At 57.6% G+C, this 18,459-nt stretch overlaps 1 protein-coding gene across 19 annotated transcripts in view; it reads left to right on the forward strand.

Annotated features, from left to right (window-relative positions):
- The first annotated feature begins 465 nt into the window (after positions 1–465).
- Positions 466–18,459, forward strand: part of NBEAL2 (neurobeachin like 2) — a 33,417-nt gene continuing 15,423 nt past the window's right edge. For 7 of the 19 annotated variants that reach the window (XM_047772413.1, XM_047772422.1, XM_047772432.1 and 4 more), the window contains exons 1-19: positions 495–690; positions 9,053–9,141; positions 9,233–9,361; positions 9,463–9,544; positions 9,631–9,755; positions 9,905–9,987; positions 12,251–12,336; positions 12,434–12,716; positions 12,878–12,984; positions 13,490–13,570; positions 14,977–15,060; positions 15,470–15,568; positions 16,028–16,641; positions 16,723–16,855; positions 16,934–17,053; positions 17,277–17,598; positions 17,819–17,901; positions 18,015–18,107; positions 18,283–18,457. In XM_047772413.1, coding sequence (XP_047628369.1) covers positions 640–690; positions 9,053–9,141; positions 9,233–9,361; positions 9,463–9,544; positions 9,631–9,755; positions 9,905–9,987; positions 12,251–12,336; positions 12,434–12,716; positions 12,878–12,984; positions 13,490–13,570; positions 14,977–15,060; positions 15,470–15,568; positions 16,028–16,641; positions 16,723–16,855; positions 16,934–17,053; positions 17,277–17,598; positions 17,819–17,901; positions 18,015–18,107; positions 18,283–18,457 — 2,839 coding nt within the window. In that variant the 5' untranslated portion in view covers positions 495–639. Of the gene's footprint in view, positions 691–8,410; positions 8,487–9,052; positions 9,142–9,232; positions 9,362–9,462; positions 9,545–9,630; positions 9,756–9,904; positions 9,988–12,250; positions 12,337–12,433; positions 12,717–12,877; positions 12,985–13,489; positions 13,571–14,915; positions 15,061–15,469; positions 15,569–16,027; positions 16,642–16,722; positions 16,856–16,933; positions 17,054–17,276; positions 17,599–17,818; positions 17,902–18,014; positions 18,108–18,282; positions 18,458–18,459 lie in introns of those variants that run through there. The other 12 variants (XM_047772561.1, XM_047772547.1, XM_047772484.1 and 9 more) reach the window with 12 other exon arrangements.

The raw sequence follows: 18,459 nt of genomic DNA on the forward strand, positions 1-18,459 counted from the left end.
CGCCACATTATCCTGCTCCACTAACAGCAGGAGTAAAAAAAGTGGCACTTCCATATAACAGCGCCTGGCACGTAGTAAGCGCTGCAAGTGGTCATCATGATTGTTATCATTGCTTGTTGAAGGACGCTGCCCATCTGCATGCGGCCTGCAGCCTCTTCCCCCAACCCTGTAAGCCTGTCCCTTTCACGAATGGTTGCAGGCAGGATGCGTCCCGGTCAGATATAGACCTAGAACAAATCTGGAATCCTTGACTCAACCCTAGTCCAGGAGGCTCTGAGTGGCCCTTCCCAAAGCGCGGTGAGAGCGCGGATTGTGGAGGGCGGGGCTGCTGCGCGCCCTCTGGGGCCGCCCTGACCTCAGGCTCCTCCTCCCGTCGGGCTCCCCCCGCCCCCCTTTGCACGGTCCCGGGAGAGGCGGGGCGGCGGTGGCGGCCGCAGGAGTGCAGGAAGCCGGGCGGCGGCCGGCTGCGAGGAGGAGGAGCGCAGCGGGGGCCAGTACTACTTCCCCCAGTAGTATCGCGCCGCTCCGCCCCGGAGTGACGCCCTCCGCCCATGGGCCTGGCCGAGGGCAACCGGCGGGCGGCGCGGAGGAGGCGGCGGCGGCAGGTAGCGTACAGCAGGGCCGGAGCCGGGCCGGGCTATGGCCGCCTCGGAGCGGCTCTACGAGTTGTGGCTGCTCTACTACGCGCAGGTGAGCCCACCCCGCCCCGTGTCCGCCGTGTTCCCAGCTTCCCTCGCTCCGTGCCTGCTGCACCTGTGCCCGGCGCCACCTGGACCGCGTAAATGCGCGCGCTCCCGGCGTGCTCGGACTCTGCACACACGTGTGCACCCTTAGCCCGCGGATGCCTCTGGCAATACCTGGGGGTCGGCCCACGCGGGCGCGCCCCTCGCTCAAGCCTCCTGGGTCGGGACTGCGCAGCCTCTGTAGTGCGGAAGGAGAGGGGCCTGGACCAGGGCATTTCCCCCTTTAACAGATGGGGAAACTGAGGCCAGAGAAAAAGAGACGGGCGGGGAGCGTAGTTTGCACTTGGCCTTGCCGCTCCTGTTGGCCCAGCCCAGTTGGTGGTCTGGCCTGTGAGTCTGAATGGGCTGGGGGTCCAAGCTTGCAAGGAGAGCGTCCATACTTTAGTCTGACCTGAGTCAGTTCATCAGATTTCCTGCAGCAAACTATCTTTGGAGAGCTTCTCCCTGACCCAGGCAGCTTTACCCCAACCGGGGGGCGGGGAGGTGGGGGGTGGCGGTTATGGGGGGGTTATGGGGTGGTGGTGGGGGTCTAGCCCAAAGAAAAGTTCCCACCTCAGTTGGTGGGAAATGGCTTGGGGGTGGGGAGGGAGGAGGGTGAGCTAGGAGGGAAGTTTGAAAGGGATGGAAGGAGGCCATTTCCTCCTGAGCTCCCTGTCCTACCTCAGCGACTACTTCAAAGTGTCCTCAGAAGGTGAAGGGAGCAAACTCTGACTCAGGTGTCCCCGAAACTCTCACACCAATAGGCCCCCACTTTCCTTCTGCTTCCACAGCAGGGAGGGAACCCAAGGTAACAACCCTTTTGCCTCTTCACCCAACACCAACCTCCCTTGCTGCACCTGCCTGGCATCATGCTCCTGGCTCAGGTGTGCCTTGGGCACAATGGATTATTGTGTACCCTTGATCTCGTCGCTGGGGGGAAGTTCATGCTCACGTTAACTGGCCCTCTGTCAAGAGGCTAGTCTAGCTTAGTCTCCCAGGACTTCAGGCCAGGTCTGGGGCCCCAGGGACCAGGAATCCAGGCCATAAGGGCTATAGCTTTCTGAGCCTGCTCAGGTGGTGAGAGGTCTGGGCATCTGGCAGAAGGCAGTAGTGCATGGAGTAGAGTCCCTCTTTGGTGTCACTCAGGGCACATTCTTTACACCCCTGAGCCTCTGCTTCCCTCTCTGTGAATTTGGTACAGTCCTAACCTCCGGTGGCCTGGACTCTGCAGAGGGGTAGCCTATATGGCTGGACCAGGCCAGAGAAGGTTCTTACTTCCCTGCCCCGTTGAAACCCCTCACCCCAGTTTCTCTGTCTCCATCTCCAAAAGTTGGTCCTTGTGAAGGAGCAAGAGATTTGGGAGGAAACTTGCCCCGGGCCCTGGTGCTTCTGTTTGTCTCTATGGCTGTGGGCAGGTTCTTAGTCCTCAGTTTCTTCAGCTGTTACCAGGTGATGGCAGGCTTGAACCAGGTGTTGAGTGTGAGGGATGTTAATGGTGGATCTTCAGGCTGGGTGTTGTGTTACTGGGGGAGGATGTTTTGGAAGTTTCTCAGGACTATACCTCCAACATGGTTGCCTCCTGCTGTCCCTTTTAGCTGAACTCTGCAAGTGGTCAGTCCCTCACAGGTGTGTGGCATTCATTTGTATTGAGTCTCCTCCCCTCCTCCAGCTCCTCACCTCACAGGGCAGGTATGGGGCGCAGGCTAGCTGGTTGTAGCTTTGGAATCCTGGGTAGGCAGGGGACGGCCTGGGGCCAGGCAAACAAATCCAGGATATGAGTGTGAAGCCAGGAGCCGGGAGGGGCCAGGTCTTTGGGGAGAGGAAGCTCCAGCCAGCCTCCCAGCACTGCCTTCCTGCCGGCTTGGTCCTGCTTCTACTCCCGGAACATGGTCCCCACCCTCTTTACTGAGCACCCAGGGAGTGGTGGTTGTGCTACTTTGAGCTCTGATAGGCACCTGTGGTGTGTGTACTTGGGGGAGAGGGTAAGATAAGGTAAAGGGTTAAACTGATAAAGGGTATTAAGAGACCCCTGAGTTGGCCAGCCACACAATCAGAAGGCTCCCCTATACGTTCACTCCTCTCCTCAGCTGTGAGAGCTGACATCAGCTGGCAAACCTGTTTACCCAGTTGTGGGGCTAGGCCCGCCCTGGGAACACCCCGTTTCTGCCCTTCCTTTCCCCTCACAGACCCTAGGTTCAGACCTGCCCCCGCCCCCTACCTCTGAGGGCCATGAGTGGGTGAGGGGGCTGTGAATGGCTACTGAGGGAGGAAGGAGGGCCCCTGGACATGCTCAGTCTGAGCCCCTCCCTAGCTTGGAAACCAAGGCAGGGTCGTAACAAGGGTGCTGGACAAGTTTAGAGCAGAGTCTGGCAGACCTCCAGCCTAGTCTCCATCCTTTACCCAGGAGAGGTCTAGCTCTGTGGGCAGGAAGACTCAGGTGGGCTTGCACCTGGGATAGCACAAGCTCCTTCCTTTGCCTGGGGCTGTCTCCTTCCCGTCCGAGGAGGCCTTCCTCCCCTGTCCCCCCAGACCAAGCTGGATCTCAGCCCAAGCATGTCCCCATTTGAACCCTCATTGTGTTTGGTCCTTTGCTGTTTCCCTTGCACCTCACACTTAGTAGCTGCTTCTTGAGTATTAACTGAATGGCTGGATAGAGGCCCCACAGCAGTGACTGACCAGGGGTGTTATGCCAGGAGACTGAGTTTGGGCATTGAGAGCCAAGGGCACAGGAACAGGAGGAGCAAGCACACGGCAGTGGGAAATAGAGGCAAGTTGTCAGGAATGAAAGAGAGGCCTGTTGGATGGGTGAGCGCATGTCCAGAGGACTGAACCCAGCAAGACTTCTCCAGTTGGGGCTTAGGAAGGGGGCAAAAGGGCTGGAGATAGCATCCAACAGGCTGGCAGTTGGGCAGCACCTAAAGGTTATACAAAACATGCAAATGAGTGATCCCTTCTCAGGCTGGAGCAGTGATGGAACTCTCTGTGAAAGGAAGCACTGGGGAGTATGAGAGCTGAGGCTCCCAAAGGTCAGGACAGGACAAACATTAAGGGTACAAGTGAGGAACCCAGGCTGAACTCTGATGATGCTATTGAGGACTTGGTTCCAGGGAGGTCAGGTCAGAGCTCGAGCTGACCTTCCTCTACCCTCCCCTCCCTGGTCCCTCACCTCTGACTGATGAGCTCTACTACCTCATGGAAACCTGTTCAGGGTCTCTGCTCCCTCCCGAACCTTGGTTGGGTCATATTTCTTCCCATGCCTCCGTTTACCCTCTTGAAAGGGGAAGAAGGAATAACCTCCTTGGTGCTTGGTACCCACTCCATATCTCACAGGGACAACCAGGGTTTCTTCCTCCCTGCCTTCATTACTGAGGCAACTGCAGGGGAGGGTCTGAGGTGATGGGGAGAGTAGCACAGAGCCCAGAGTTGGAGGAGGGGGGCTGGTAGTCCCTGGAGTTGTTATGGCAACTTGGGTGCTGATGTGCAAGTGTGGGGTCCCCATGGAAACAGGTTGGTTACTATGGGGACCCTGAAAGGAAATTCTTGGTTTCCATAGTGATAAGACAAGAGGAAGGTTAAGCCCTGAGGGGTGTTGTGGAGCCCAGAAGGTCCTCGCCTTTCAAGTCCTCCTCCCCAGGTAAGGAGGAGAGACTGGCCCAACCACTGAGGCACTTGGACCACTAGCCTCAATTGTCCAAGATGGCAAAGTCTCCATCTTCCTCCTTCATTCCTTGGGCTGAGGTCCTCCAAGTCTGACCTCCAGTCTTCCTGGTGTAGCCAAAAGCTATATTTAGCTTGGCATTGCCATCCCTCCTGATGCGAGTAGGGAGACGCCCAGGCCCGAAAGAGGTCGTCCTGATTGGGCCCCACCCTGTCCCATTTCTGCTTGCCTATTGTAGGAGTTAGGGTGCTCACTACCACCTAGGCAGCTGTGACTGGGAGGAGTCACCCACTATGGAGCTCCAATCTTCTTTCTCTGCCCTGCTCCTAACACTAACCTGGGGCCCACCAAGATCCTCCCATTCTGCCTGCTTGGGACAGCCAGCTGGGGAGTGGCTCATGGGACCTTGGTTCTGCCAGGAAACCAAGGTCTTCCACTCATCTGTCACTCACGGAGATGGGTGGGGAGAAGATGAATGTTGCCCTAGAATGCCAAGGGCTTGGGAAGGCAGAGGTACTGGGTTTGGGGGTGAAGCTCATACTCTCCTCCCCAGGACTGGTGGGTGTGGTTGGAGAGCCTTTACATATGAAGCAAAGGGATGGTTTTAAAGAGGCAGCTGAGGAGTTCCCATCGTGGCTCAGTGGTTAATGAACCTGACTAGGAACCATGAGGTTGTGGGTTTGATCCCTGGCCTTGCTCTATGGGTTAAGGATCCAGCATTGCCATGAGCTGTGGTGTAGATCACAGACGCGGCTCGGATCCCACGTTGCTGTGGCTCTGGCGTAGGCCAGCAGCTACAGCTCTGAATCGACCCTCAGCCTGGGAACCTCCATATGCCGCAGGAGCAGCCCAAGAAATGGCAAAAAGACTAAAAAATAAAAAAATTAAGAAGCAGCTGAAGCACAAGAGATTAATATTAAGTAACACCCCACAAAGTGTGAGAATCAGGTCTGGACTCCAGAACCCATGCTGTCAACCACATTCAGTTTGTCACCCCACCACCTGTGTAGTACCAGTCAGGGCTGGGTTTGGGGAAGGTGCTACCTCTGATGGAGAACATCAGGCAGAGGAAACATGGAGAGCAAAACACATGCAGACCTGTAAGGGTAGGGACGATATATAGTATCCTTGGACCAGGCATCCAGTGAATATGGGGTGCTTAGGCTGGAGGTGAGGTGGGCACCACCCTGCGAAGCTTCATATGTGGACTTGCTGAGCCTCTGGCAGGGTGGCTGACAGACTGATCGGATAGTGGTGGTAACTGATATGTGCTGGAGGTACCCTAGGTGCTGGGTGCTATTTAAGGAACTTTTGTGTTTTGTCTCATTGTAAACCCCGCGTGAGGTGGTGATGGGGTGGGAATGGGGGATTTGGGACAAGGTCTGGGCCCTGAGATACAGGGCAAGCTAGGGCTGGTGGCAGGCTTGGAGTAAGGCAAGCAGGTTTCAGGCGACACTGTTTCAGGAGCTTGGTGGTCTCTGTCCCTCTGGCAGTCAGCCCCACCCCCTCATCTGCACCACAGTTGCCTGCCCTCAGCCCTCCTGGTTACCACCCAGTTACTGCTGAGTTCTGAGGAAGTGGTGGTTCCATGTCCACCCAGGGAGTGCCCTCAGGGCTAGTTGGGCATAGACCTGGGTCCCTAGAGGGTTACTCTGAGACATACACCCCTTCCCCCTCCTGGGACACTGACTTCTCAATACCCCCTGCTTTTTCCCCTTCTGCTTTGGGGCCCTGGGAGGAGTGTGGCTGCTCCTGACCTGCCTCCACAGGAGGGGCAGAGTTGGGACCCCGGCCCAGTCAGCTTGGGGTGGGGACTGGTCTGGCCTGCTGATATTCCTGTTCAGAGCTGGAAAGGGAGGGAGGAGCCAGCTGAGGCAGAGCTTGAAAAGGAGTGTGGGGAGCCCATGCAGCACAGCCACCTCTTTCTGGCTCTGGAGCCTTCCTCATGCAGCACTGCCTCCAGGCTCGAGATCCCTGCTCTGCTCTGGCTCCTGCAGGGACTCCCACACCCTCCAGCACTGCAGCCTCAAGCCATGGGGCCCAGGTCAGAGCCATGCTGAGGCCTCCCAGGGAAAAGAGGTGAGACCCACCCCTGCCTAGTACCGTGATTGAGAGACACCTCCTACCCCTCCAGAACCCACAGAGACTGCTTCCTTGACTGCCTCAGCCCTGAATCTGGCCCCAGCCTGGACCTGCTGGAAGTTTGTAGCACTGAACAGGCCGAGGGTGTGGTTCCAGGGACAGAAAGCAGGGGTGTGCCAAATTGAGGGGCTTGTCCTGGTCTGGGAGGGCCAATCCAGGTGATGGCCATGAGGAAGGTGGTAGTTTCCTGCTTAAATATCAAAACCCAAGTCACAGATGGCAGTGGGGCACTGGGGAGCAGAGGCCTGCATAGGAGGGTGTGGATCACAGACATGGGGGGCCAGAGAGCCTGGAGGAGCAGGCTCTGGTTCAACTAGGGGCCCAGAATGCCTGGCTCAACAATTGAGCTTTTATCTTTGGGTTAGGAAGGGGGGCCATGGTCAAATGTGGGCTTACATGTGCTCAGCAGAGTTGCAGTGGGCAAAAAGGACTCATGTTTTAGGTGAGAGATGACTGTGGCTTGACTCGGGGTGGAAGAGAGGAGGATGGTGTTGGGACAATTTTGAAGGCAGACAGAAATCTGTGGGGTCATTGAGTCGGGGTCGTGGGTCATGTGGTCATCTTGGGTTGACTGGCTTTCGCTACCATGAGTGGTCTTGGCCCTGTTCTGGTCTGGCTTTCAGCATCCTCGAAGGTGCAGCTGCATCTGTGGTAGTGGATTAGGCAGACCCTCTGGGGCCTGCCCTTTCCCTATCTGCAATGGGAAGCATTCAAAAGAAATAGTCTAAGAGCCCTGGCCTGCTCTTGTGTGTTTCAGGGTTGGGCCTGGTCCTTGCTGGTTTATGGAGAAGGAGAGGTGTGAACAGAGGTTGGTGAGCAGGGAGGCTGCCAGCAACAGAGGGTTGGAGAGGCCACTAGAGGTTAACTGACAGGCAAAAAGTCATGGTGGTGTGGGCCTGTACCTTGGCAGCCCTAGCCTCGCTCCGAGCTGCTTGGGCCACTGTGACAAAACGTACAAGGAAAGTGCCCAACCATAGGATGGAGGCGGCTCTGCCTAGGTTTTTGGGGGGCCTGCCCCAGTCTTCTGGGGTCAGGCCCCCTTCCATGGGGTCCATTCAGTTCTGGCCCTGAGGTCTGGGACCCACAAGTGGCAAAAAGTTAGCCATCTCTCCAAAGGTAGTTCTTGAGTTGAGGTTTGTGGCACCTGAGGAGCAGACTCAGGGTGTTGGCTGAGATGTATCTCTTGCCCCTACATCTTTCTGCAGTATAGTCCCTGTCTTACCCTTCTGCCTCTGGGAAAGAAGCTTGCCTTCTGGGCTCAATTGGTTAGGGTGTGGGCTCCAGATAGGACCGGCGTGGAAGATGGGGGAGGGGAGGTGTGGGGGGAAGGGATGGAAGGAACTCAGGTCCAGACCACCACCCACTGCATGCCCTGAGAGGGGCTTAAAGATTAGAGCAGATTAGGGCTAGTCTAGGACTGTGTCCCTGGAGCAAAGAGACCAGCAAGGCCAACTGGGGAGCCAGGACTTGGGAGGTGCATGGGGCAAAGATAGGGGTGAATTCTCCAGCATCATTCCCTGGGCCTGAGGCCTTAGACTCGGGTCAAGGACCTGTAAGCACCTTGAATGAACAGCACTTTAGTAGCAGGGACCAGAACCTGTCCCTGGATAGACCTGCCCTGACTCTAGGCTGGACTTCATGCTGGTAGAACTAGTTTTTGTCCACAAGCTCCACCCAGGGCAGTATGACCCCTGCCCCTCTGTGCTGCAGGCCCCGCCCCTGGTGCTAGGCTGGGTCCCTCAGAGCTTCTCTTTCTGGGCCCTGGGTGCCCCAGGCCCCCCCACATCCCTGCGGTCTGCCGGGAGGAAGCGGCCCCCTTCCCCCACCATGACTCTGCGCTTCCTGCTCTGGGGGCCAGGGCGGGAGGGGACATTTCCCGTTCACACCAAAGTTTCCCTGGCTGGCGGCGCGGGCTCAGCTGCTCTCTCTCACCCATGGAACCAGCTCTGGGGCCTGGGGTCCAGGTAACCAGCCAGGGTGGGCAGAGGTTCCTGGGGCATTCGGCCTGTACACGTGAGGGGGGGAATGTGTGTGTGTGAGTCTGCCTGGCCAAGGTTGGCTGCACACATGTCCTGGGATATACAGTTGAGGAAGATTTCCTGGAGGTGGTACCTGCTAATCTGGGAGAAGGTGGCAGGCGAGAGCCCAGCCCATGGCTTTGGGCCCAGGGTGGTTTGTGGATGGGAGACTTTTAGCGCTAGCACCCTTGTGGGCTACAGCCAGCTCTAGGCATGTATACCCTTAAGCCCCTCCCCTGCCCATGTCAGGCCTGCCTGGGTCCGCAAGGGTTCAGGAAGTGAGAGCAGAGCCTAGGAGGCTGAGAAAAGCAGATGCAGGGCCTGAGAGAGTGGTGAATGTAAGGCAGTCCTGATGCTGACCTTCCAACTTCCTGTCCTCTTCTTCCACCCATCCCTCCCTTGCTCCACCCCACTGCTCTGCCTCCAATCCCTGCCCACCCCATTCACTCTCCACATTCCCCTGTTCCTCCCCTGTCCACTGTGCCCCTCTGCCCCTGAACTCTTGCCTGCAGAAGGACCTGGGCTACCTGCAGCAGTGGCTGAAGGCCTTTGTGGGTACCTTCGAGAAGAGCATCTCGCTAAACTCTCTGGAGCCACGCAGGTGAGGCTGGAGCTACATGAATGGCGGGATACTGATACTGAGCGTTCCTTGGTACCCAGTGACCGTGCCGCCCCACACCTCCCCACTGCAGGCCGGAGGAGGCAGGTGCAGAGGTGCCGCTTCTACCGCTGGATGCACTGCATGTGCTGACTGAGCAGCTGGCCGAGCGGGACCTGGAGCAAGCCCTACTGTTGCTCAAGCTCTTTGTCGTTCTCTGCAGGTAGGTCCCTGTTGTCTTCTCCTTGGTGGGAGAGTGTGGAACTGTGGGCCAGAGTCGGGGCTGGCATGGTACGGGAACCTCTCCTGTCATTCACTTCCCAGGAACCCAGAGAATGTAGAGGCAGGCTGGGGCCGGGTGCTGGTGCCCCAGGTGCTGGCATTGCTGACCTGGTTGGTGGCCGAGGTGAGGTGGCCTCTGCCCTGGGGGTGGGGCAGCAGATGGTAGCCACAGCCCAGCTAACCCCCTCCACCCTCTCTGCATGCCTCTAGCTGAAAGGACCCCCACCACCACAGGAGGCCCGTGGGTCTCAGCTGGAAAACGCAGCCCTGCATGCCCTGCTCCTCTTTGAGGGCCTCTTTGACCCCTACCAGACCTGGCGACGCCAGCAGAGCGGGTGAGAGGGCCCAGAGGAGGCTGGGGAGAGGACCGGGTGGCCCCCATGGCTGAGGTGCAGAGGTGGGAGGGAGCCAGTGTGCCGGTTGATGAGAGGAGAATCACTCTGGAGGGATGGAGTGCTGGCCTCACCTTATCTCCACCCACCAGGGAAGTCATCAGCTCCAAGGAGAAGAGCAAATACAAGTTCCCTCCTGCTGCTTTGCCTTGTGAATTCAGCACCTTCTTCAGAGGTCAGGCCCCACCCCCAAACTTGAACCCCTTCCTGCAGTTCCCCATCTCATACACAAAACAGGACCTAATTACCTGTGGCTGCATGCAGGGCTGGGAGACCCTGTGAGTTTAAGGGGCCATCAAAGGCAAATGGGAGTTTAGGGGCAGGAAGAAGAAGAAGGACATGTCTGTGCAAAATGAGTCATTTCTTTTTTTTTTTCTCTTTGTCTTTTTAGGACCGCCCCTTCAGCATATGGAGGTTCCCAGGCTGAGGGTCGAATCAGAGCTGTAGCTGCTGGCCTACATCACAGCCGCAGCAACTCGGTATCTGAGCCTCGCCTGCGACCTACACCACAGCTCATGGCAACGCCAGATCCTTAACCCACTGAGCGAGGCCAGGGATCGAACCTGCGCCCTTATGGATACTAGTTGGATTCATTTCTGCTGAGCTACGATGAGAACTCCAGTAATTTCTTTTCTGAGGAGGGGTTCATTTCCATTCCCCCTTCTCTCCTATCTCCTGGGTCCTCCCAGTCATTTTTATGACACTCTGATCTGGACCATCTTAAAACTCCCTGGTTCAGGATCTCTTTGTCCTGTAACTCCACCCATTCTCCTCTCTTCAAGACAGTGTCTACCCTGGGGGTCTCCCCTTCCTGGTCCCACACTCCCAGGGAAGCTGCCCCCTGCCCCCAGGACATCTCTGGCCACTGTTCTCCTTGGGCACCTTCTGCTCCTGGGTCCCCTCTCTCTCATTGGAGGAAGACTGGCCAGGACTTCAGATGGGATCAGGGCAGAAAGCTACCTGGACAGGGGCAGGCCAAGTTTGGGAAGAAGGTGGTCTATTGGGCTGAAAAATATCTTAGTGTTTCTGGGATGCCCTTTGGAGCTGCAGGCCTGGGTCTGGAGTGGGGGCAACAGTGGGATGCCCCTGGAAGCTCTCTGCCTCCATTCTTCCACGAGCACTCCCAAGAGCACACACTGGAGGAGTTCCCTTGTGGCGCAGTGAGTTAATTATCTGGCATTGTCATTACTGTGGTGCAGGTTAAGTCCCTGGACTGGGAACTTCCACATGCTGTGAGAATGACCAAAAATTAAAAACAAAAAACCAGGAGTTCCTGTCGTGGCTCAGTGGTTAATGAATCCGACTAGGAACCATGAGGTTGAGGGTTCAATCCCTGGCCTCACTCAGTGGGTAAAAGATCTGGTGTTGCTGTGGCTGTGGTGTAGGCCGGCTGCTGCAGCTACGATTCCGCCCCTAGCCTGGGAACCTCCATATGCCGCAGGTGCGGCCCTAGAAAAGACAAAAAAACAAAACAAAACAAAACAAAAAAAAAACCAAAAACAAACACTCTGGATTAACAAAAACAAAAACAAACATACTGGATTTTGTTCTCACTACTGTAAATTCCTTAGTGATAGCCCAATACCCTTAAGATCAAATTCTATCCTCCCCACAGTCTCCCTTTCCGGCCCTACTCGCTCTCTGCTCTCCAGCCATGGTCCTGTCTTCTCATTCCTAGAATCCAACTAATTATCCCACCACTGGGTCTTTGTCCATACTGTTTGCACTCCCTTCATGGACCAACTGCATTATCAGGTCCCATCTCAAAAGCCCCTTCTCCCAGAAAGCCTCCCACCCCATCCCAGTGGAATCCAGGCAGCCCTACACCCACACCCAACCCTCACACACTCATGTGACCCAGGGCTGGTCCTTTCTGCTCTCTGAGTTTCAGTTCATGTCCTGTCATCCTGTCCAGCTTTGCTGGAGCAGAGCCAAGTGGGCCTCCCAGATAGGATGCTGTGAAAGCCCCTAGAAGTCCCCAGTGGGGGTGGGGAGGGTATGTGCGGGACATCTGTATAATAGATATGGTGGGGTCCCCAGAGCAGGTCATGAGAAGCTCCAACCATCACAGAGCAGAGGGACCAGGAGATTTGCATCTAAGAAACTAAAGACTCATGGGTTGCCATGAAGAAGTGTGGGGGTCCCCACTTTTGGAGCTTTAAGATCCAGGGAACTTGCTGGGCTCTCAGGACTGGCTGTGTTCTCTACAAGCTCCCCAAAGAAGGGCTGTGTCCTCTTCAGACACCCTTGCATAGACATTTTAGACCCCCAGCAGAACCCACTGAACTGTCTTCTCCCTCACATTAGGCCTCCCAGCCCTGTTCCTTGGCCCAGCCACACCCTAGGGCACCCGCTTCTTGTGTGGTGCCCTGGACCCACAGCCCTGCAAGCTTGGTAATATTGTTGCCTTCCCCACCCCCACCCCCACCCCCATCCAGAGAGCCTGCAGGATGCAGATCGCTTGCCTCCTGTGCTGCTGCTGCGTCTCATCCACCTCTTTGGTGCTGTCCTTGCAGGAGGGAAGGTAGGCTGGAAGGAGCCTGTGGGCCAGAGGGGGGCCATCTCAGGGTCTCTGCTGGGTGAGCCCTTTACCCATTGCCCATCTCTGCCCACACCTGCAGGAGAACGGGCAGAAGGCTGTGAGTGCTGGCTCTGTGCAGGGCTTGCTGGGTGTGGTGCAGGCCTGGGGTCACAGGCCAGCCCAGGACCCCCGCCTAGTGCCGCTGGCGCTGAAGGCACTAGTGGGTGCAGTACATATCCTGCATGCCAGCCGCACACCCCCCCGGGGGCCAGAGCTCCGAGCCCTGCTTGAGGGCTACTTCCGCGTCCTTAATACCGACTGGCCAGCCGGGCCAAGCCCGGACCCCGAAGAGGCCCTCGTCACCCTGCGGGTCAGCATGCTTGGTGGGTATGGGCTTTCGGGCCCTTGGGTAGGTGGCACTAGCAAGGGAAGGTCCAAGTGATGATGGAAAGGCTGGCCTGGGCAGCATGGGAAGAAGGTTTAAGGCTGACCAGAGGTGCTGCTGGGAGGGGCTTGGGCAGGGCTGACACTTGACCCTCCACAGATGCCATTCCCATGATGCTGGCATGCGAGGACCGGCCAGTTCTGCAGGCCACCTTCCTCAGCAACAATTGCTTTGAACACCTTATTCGCCTCATCCAGAACAGCAAGGTGGGCAGGGCTCAGGCTGGGATGGAGGGCCTGGAACCCAGAGGCTGGGGGCACTTGTGTGGGTGCCGAGCTGGTGATGAGCAAACTTGGACTGGCTGGGGCTGGGGAATTGGGGCTGGTGGGATGGCCTACACTTCAGTGGGAGGACCTGGGACTCAGGATGGCTCTGGACCTCTGTACGGTGAAGGGCTGCTGCAGAAGGGTGGGAGTTGGCCTGGCTCTTGTTTCCCTTTTCCCCAGTCCCATATGTAGGGGCAGGGGGAAGGCTCAGCTGTTTTGGATGCAGTGCCTGTTTCTGCCCACTTATCTGCCCCCGCTCTGTCCCTTTGGGCAGGGCATGGGTGGCTTAGCTCCCCTACTCCTCCCTAATGCCTTGTGGGGACCAGGGGGCATCCTTCCCTCCGGGGCAAGCCCAGGCACCTGCCCCAGGTCCTGCTCTAACCCCACCCTTCCCCCATCTCTCTCCTCTGCCTCCTCCACCTTGTGCCCTCCCCCTTCCCCACAGCTATACCTGCAGGCCCGGGCGCCCCCTGAGGGGGACAGTGACCTGGCTACCCGGTTACTGACCGAGCCCGATGTCCAGAAGGTACCACTCTGGGGCTGACCAGCTCAGGCACCCATGTCCCTGGGCACCCACCCCCCTGGGGGCTTCTTCTTTGAGCGTTTCTGCGCTATGCAGGGGAAACAAGCAGATATATGACAGGCCTGGTGTGGCTGAGTGATGGGGCTGGTTCCCCCATGCTGTCTCATCTATTTTCCAAATCCAATCCTCGGGAATAGGGTAGGAGCGATCTGGATCCTGCCTTGTATTAATCTTGGGAGCTGGGATATAGTTATGCCAAGCTAGAAGGAACCTTCGAAACTCAAACACCCACCCCCATTGCACAAAAGGGAAAATAAGAGACCCAGATAGTCAGAGATTTGGCTGTGATCAGAGAGAAGATCCCCTCCCCCCACCATGGGGCCACTTCTTTCCCTGGGTCCTTGCACCTGCCCTAAGCAGATCACTGGGAGTTCCTCATCCCTTCATGCCCTCATGACATGCTCCCTGCCTCACCTTTTGTATGGAGGCTGTAGGAGGCTATAGGGTATCAGGGGCTATGCATGAGGCACCCTCTTTCTGATGCCTCAACACCTGGGCCTCTACCTCCAGAGTCCCACCTTGGTTTTCTCTTTATGAGGCAGTCTATTGCATTTGGCTGTTTTCTGAGAACCTGCATTTCCCTTTATCTACAAAGCAGGCTAGGCTGGTGAGGCCCCTGGTTTTTATAGATGAGAAAACTGAGGCCTGGAGAGGGGGAAAAGATTGTCTGAGGTCACCTGGGGAGTCAGGCAGAGCTGAAACCAAGGTCCCCATGGGGCCAAAATAAAGCCTAGCACCTGCTGGCAAACTCTCCAAGCCTTCCTACCCTTACCCCTTCAGTAGGGCAGGGTAAAGGAGCAGCATGTCTCTGACCACTGGGTTTGGCCAGGATGAGCCTTAGTATCCCCACCTGGATCTAGGGCAAAGGGGCAGGGTAGGACTGAAAGGTCTCGAAGGTTCTTCTGGTTCTAACATCCTGTGATTGATTGTTCCTAAATTTTCCCGACCCCCTGTCAATCATGGGTGATGGGGCACTTGTCAGCCTGCCTGCACGTGTGTGTCTAGATTGGGTGGGGATGGGTGGGGACTGAAGCGTATAAACCTACCTCTGGAGGGCAGAGGGCCTTAGTCAGAGGGTTCATCTGTTCCAACCCTGGTTTTTTCCTTGGCTTCTGTGTCAGAGTGGGTCTTACCAAAGAGGGCTCTAGGGCTCTAGGGTCATAGCACTATGGGCCAGGAACAGAGAGCCTGGTACTCAAACAGGGTTGCCACACTCCCAAAGCCTTCAGCCAGCTCAGCTATCTGCCCTGGGGCACCTGTTCCTGTCCCTATACCCCTTTTACTGCAGGGTGCTGCCAGCCGTGATGTCCTGGCACCTGCCTCTCCTGACTGCTCCTCCCCACCCCAAGGTACTGGACCAGGACACAGATGCAATTGCAGTCCATGTAGTCAGAGTGCTGACCTGCATCATGAGCGGCTCCCCCTCAGCCAAGGTGAGGACGTTGCGGTAGGGGTGTGGGGTAGGAGTTAAAATGACCACACATCTCCAGAACTGCCTTGTTGGTGGCTGTTAGAGCAAGTAAGCTGGGAAGGTAACCATCCTGACCCCAGGGTTACAGCTCAGCCCACTGGTGGGTGTGGTCATTAGCCAGTCCTGGGAGCTGGCTGTCCTAGCTCAGGGCCGGAGAGCTTGTGGTAGACCACCATCTACAGCCCTCTGAGGTGGACCCGTAGCCCCACATCCCTCCTAGGGGTCCCCACCTCTGCTTGCTCTGTGACCCAGAGGCAGAGCCAGACAAGGAAGCTGTGAAAGATGTTGCCTCCTCCAGGGTTCCTGTGGGGTGCAAGTTTGCCCTGGGGCCCACATACGCACTTACTCCTTTTCCACACATCCCCACACAGGAGGTGTTCAAGGAACGCATTGGCTACCCTCACCTGCACGAAGTTCTACAGAGCCACGGTCCCCCCACCCATCGGCTGTTGCAAGAGCTACTCAACATGGTGAGGGCAGGGCCTTGGGATCAGGGTCCCAAGGGCAGCTAGGACCAAATCAGGGCTACCACAGAAGGTGAGCTCTCCACCTTGGGGAACTATGTTGACTATGGCCAGTACATAGTGTGACCAGCAGCCTGACTGTATGTGTCAGTGTCACTGGGGTGAGGATGCTGAGCTGCAATGGGCTCAGAAGCTGCTGCATATCAGCGAGCCCCAGGATGATCCCAGGGATAGGCAGTTGGGTAGGCCGACCCAGACAGAAAGCCGAGAACCATTGCTGAGAGTGACAGTTGTCCATGTACTTCTGGCTTTCCTGAGCTTCAGACACATGTGAGCTGGATAGGGTAGTACATGTTGCTTTCTCATGCTGCAGGCTGGAAAACTGAGATAGGAAGTCCCACTGTTGGTAGGGTAGCCTGTTCCATGCCAGTTGCCCAGGAACTATGACATTCTTTCCACCCACAGGCCGTGGAGGGTGACCACAGCACATGTCCACCGCCACCAATCCGCAACGAGCAGCCAGTGCTGGTGCTGATGCGGTGGCTGCCAGCTCTGCCCACAGCTGAGCTGCGGCTCTTCCTAGCACAGCGCCTCTGGTGGCTCTGTGACAGCTGCCCTGCCAGTCGTGCCACATGTGTGCAGGCTGGTTTGGTGGGCTGTCTGTTGGAGACACTCAGCACAGGAGTAGCCCTGGGGACCCGCTGCCAGGAGCAATTATTGGCGCTGCTGCAAGCATTGGGCCACGTGTCACTAAGGCCCTTGGAGCTGCGTCAGTTGCTTCGCCCCCCACCAGGGCTGGACTCAGGGTCGAGCGTTGCTGAGGCTGAGAATGCCCGACACGCAGGAGCCATCATCCGCGCACTATCAGGCATGGCCCGGGACCAGGGCCCGGCCCGAGCCCTACACTACTTTGACCTCACGCCCAGCATGGCGGGTATCATGGTACCCCCTGTGCAGCGATGGCCAGGCCCTGGCTTCACCTTCCATGCCTGGCTCTGTCTGCACCCCATGGCTGCAGCGCCAGTCCCGGCCCCCACCCCTACTCCCACCCGGCCACTCCAGCGAAAGCAGCTGTACAGGTGGGTGACTGCCAGGGACCAGGGCACAGTGCCAGGGTGAGCAGGAGAACCAGCAAGCCTAACTGCTTGGCCTGTCCCCAGCTTCTTCACCAGTAGTGGTTCAGGGTTTGAAGCCTTCTTCACAGCGGCCGGGACCCTGGTGGTGGCTGTGTGCACCCGGAAGGAGTACTTGACCATGAGCTTGCCTGAAGTGTCCTTTTTGGACTCTACCTGGGTGAGCCTTCCTCCTTATATGGCGTTGAGGGGGGCGTGGGTCCCAACCTATGGCCTGATGTTGTGGCTTCTATGCTAGCACTGTGTGGCCATTGTCCATGCGCCTGGGCGCCGGCCCTTCAGCCAGAACCTGGTTTATGTCTACAAAGATGGCCATCTGGTCAAGACAGCAACCCTTCGCTGCCCCTCCCTTAATGAGGTGTGCCAGGTGGGGTTTGGGGAGGTTTAGGTAGCTTGGGGGACTTGGACAAGGGTGGACTTGGAGCCCCTGTGTCTCCTTCCCCTCCCCAACCCCATCCCACCACCTCACAGCCCTCAGCCTCTGGAGTCTGTGCAACCTTGGGGGTCACTGAGGAACTAGATACAGGTGGAACCCCAGGTTCTGCTGTGACCTGACCACTCTCCCAACCCTGACCCCACAGCCTTTCTCTTCCTGCTGTATCGGCTCTGCTGGGCACCGCACAACGACCACCACCACGGGGCTGCCTGCGCCATCAGTCCCTGCTGCCCTGGCTCACACGCACCCCTCCCTCACCCGCTCCCAGTCTGTCCCAGCCACCACAGGGCTTGGCTGGGGATCTGGGCTGGTGGCCCCCCTGCAGGAGGGCAGCATCAGCTCTACCCTTGCAGGCACACAGGACACTCGGTGGGGCAGCCCCACATCCCTGGAGGGCGAGCTAGGGGCTGTGGCCATCTTCCATGAAGCCCTGCAGGTGGAAGCCCTGCGGGTCCTCTGTAACCTGGGTATGCAACACCATCCCCCCTGCCCTGCCCCAGCCCTACCCCATTGCCCCAAGTCCCAGGCGATGGGATCTTATAAAGTGCCCAGGCCAGAAACTAGGAGTCTGCTGGGGAGAAGGCATCCCTGAGGGTCTGTCCTCTGATCAGGCAGAGAAGAGGCAGACTCTGGATAGGGTTTCACTAGAAGCCCAGCCAGGTCTGAAGTCCTCTGCCCACCCCCCAGGGCCAAATGAGACAGCACCCTTCAAGCCTGAGGGTGAGCTGCATGAGCTTGCCACCAAGCTACTCCTCCATTATTCACCTCAGGTATGGGGAGTGGGGGCAGCGGCAGTGGGCACTTGGTTCAACCTCGCTACCTGGGTACCCCCTGGCTCCAACTCCTCCACTGACCCCTGCTGCCTTCTCATCCACTGTCCTAGGCCTGTAAGAACAACATTTGTCTGGACCTGTCCCCTGGCCACGGGCTGGATGGCCGCCTCACGGGCCACAGAGTGGAGACCTGGGATGTGAAGGTGTGTGTGTTCATGCGGGCAGCATGTGTAGGAATCATGAGCTTGGGCCTGTGTGTAAAGGGCGGGCTGGGGAGCAGCACTGTGCCCTGAGGTCCCAGGCTGGAGGGTCTGCTGCAGTGGAGAAGGGCAGGAAATGGCTGGGCATTGCCTTCTAATGATGGCCCCCCATCCCCAGGACGTGGTGAATTGTGTGGGAGGCATGGGCGCCCTGTTTCCCCTGCTGGAGCAAGTGGCTGCACAGCCCCAAGAGGCCGAGGCAGGTCCGGCAGAAACACATGACCTTGTGGGGCCTGAACTGACCTCTGGCCACAACTTCCAGGGCCTGCTTCTCCCACTAGGCAAGTCCTCAGGT

The sequence above is a fragment of the Phacochoerus africanus genome, chromosome 1 (genome assembly GCF_016906955.1).
Source record: "Phacochoerus africanus isolate WHEZ1 chromosome 1, ROS_Pafr_v1, whole genome shotgun sequence".
NCBI classification, from domain to species: domain Eukaryota; kingdom Metazoa; phylum Chordata; class Mammalia; order Artiodactyla; family Suidae; genus Phacochoerus; species Phacochoerus africanus.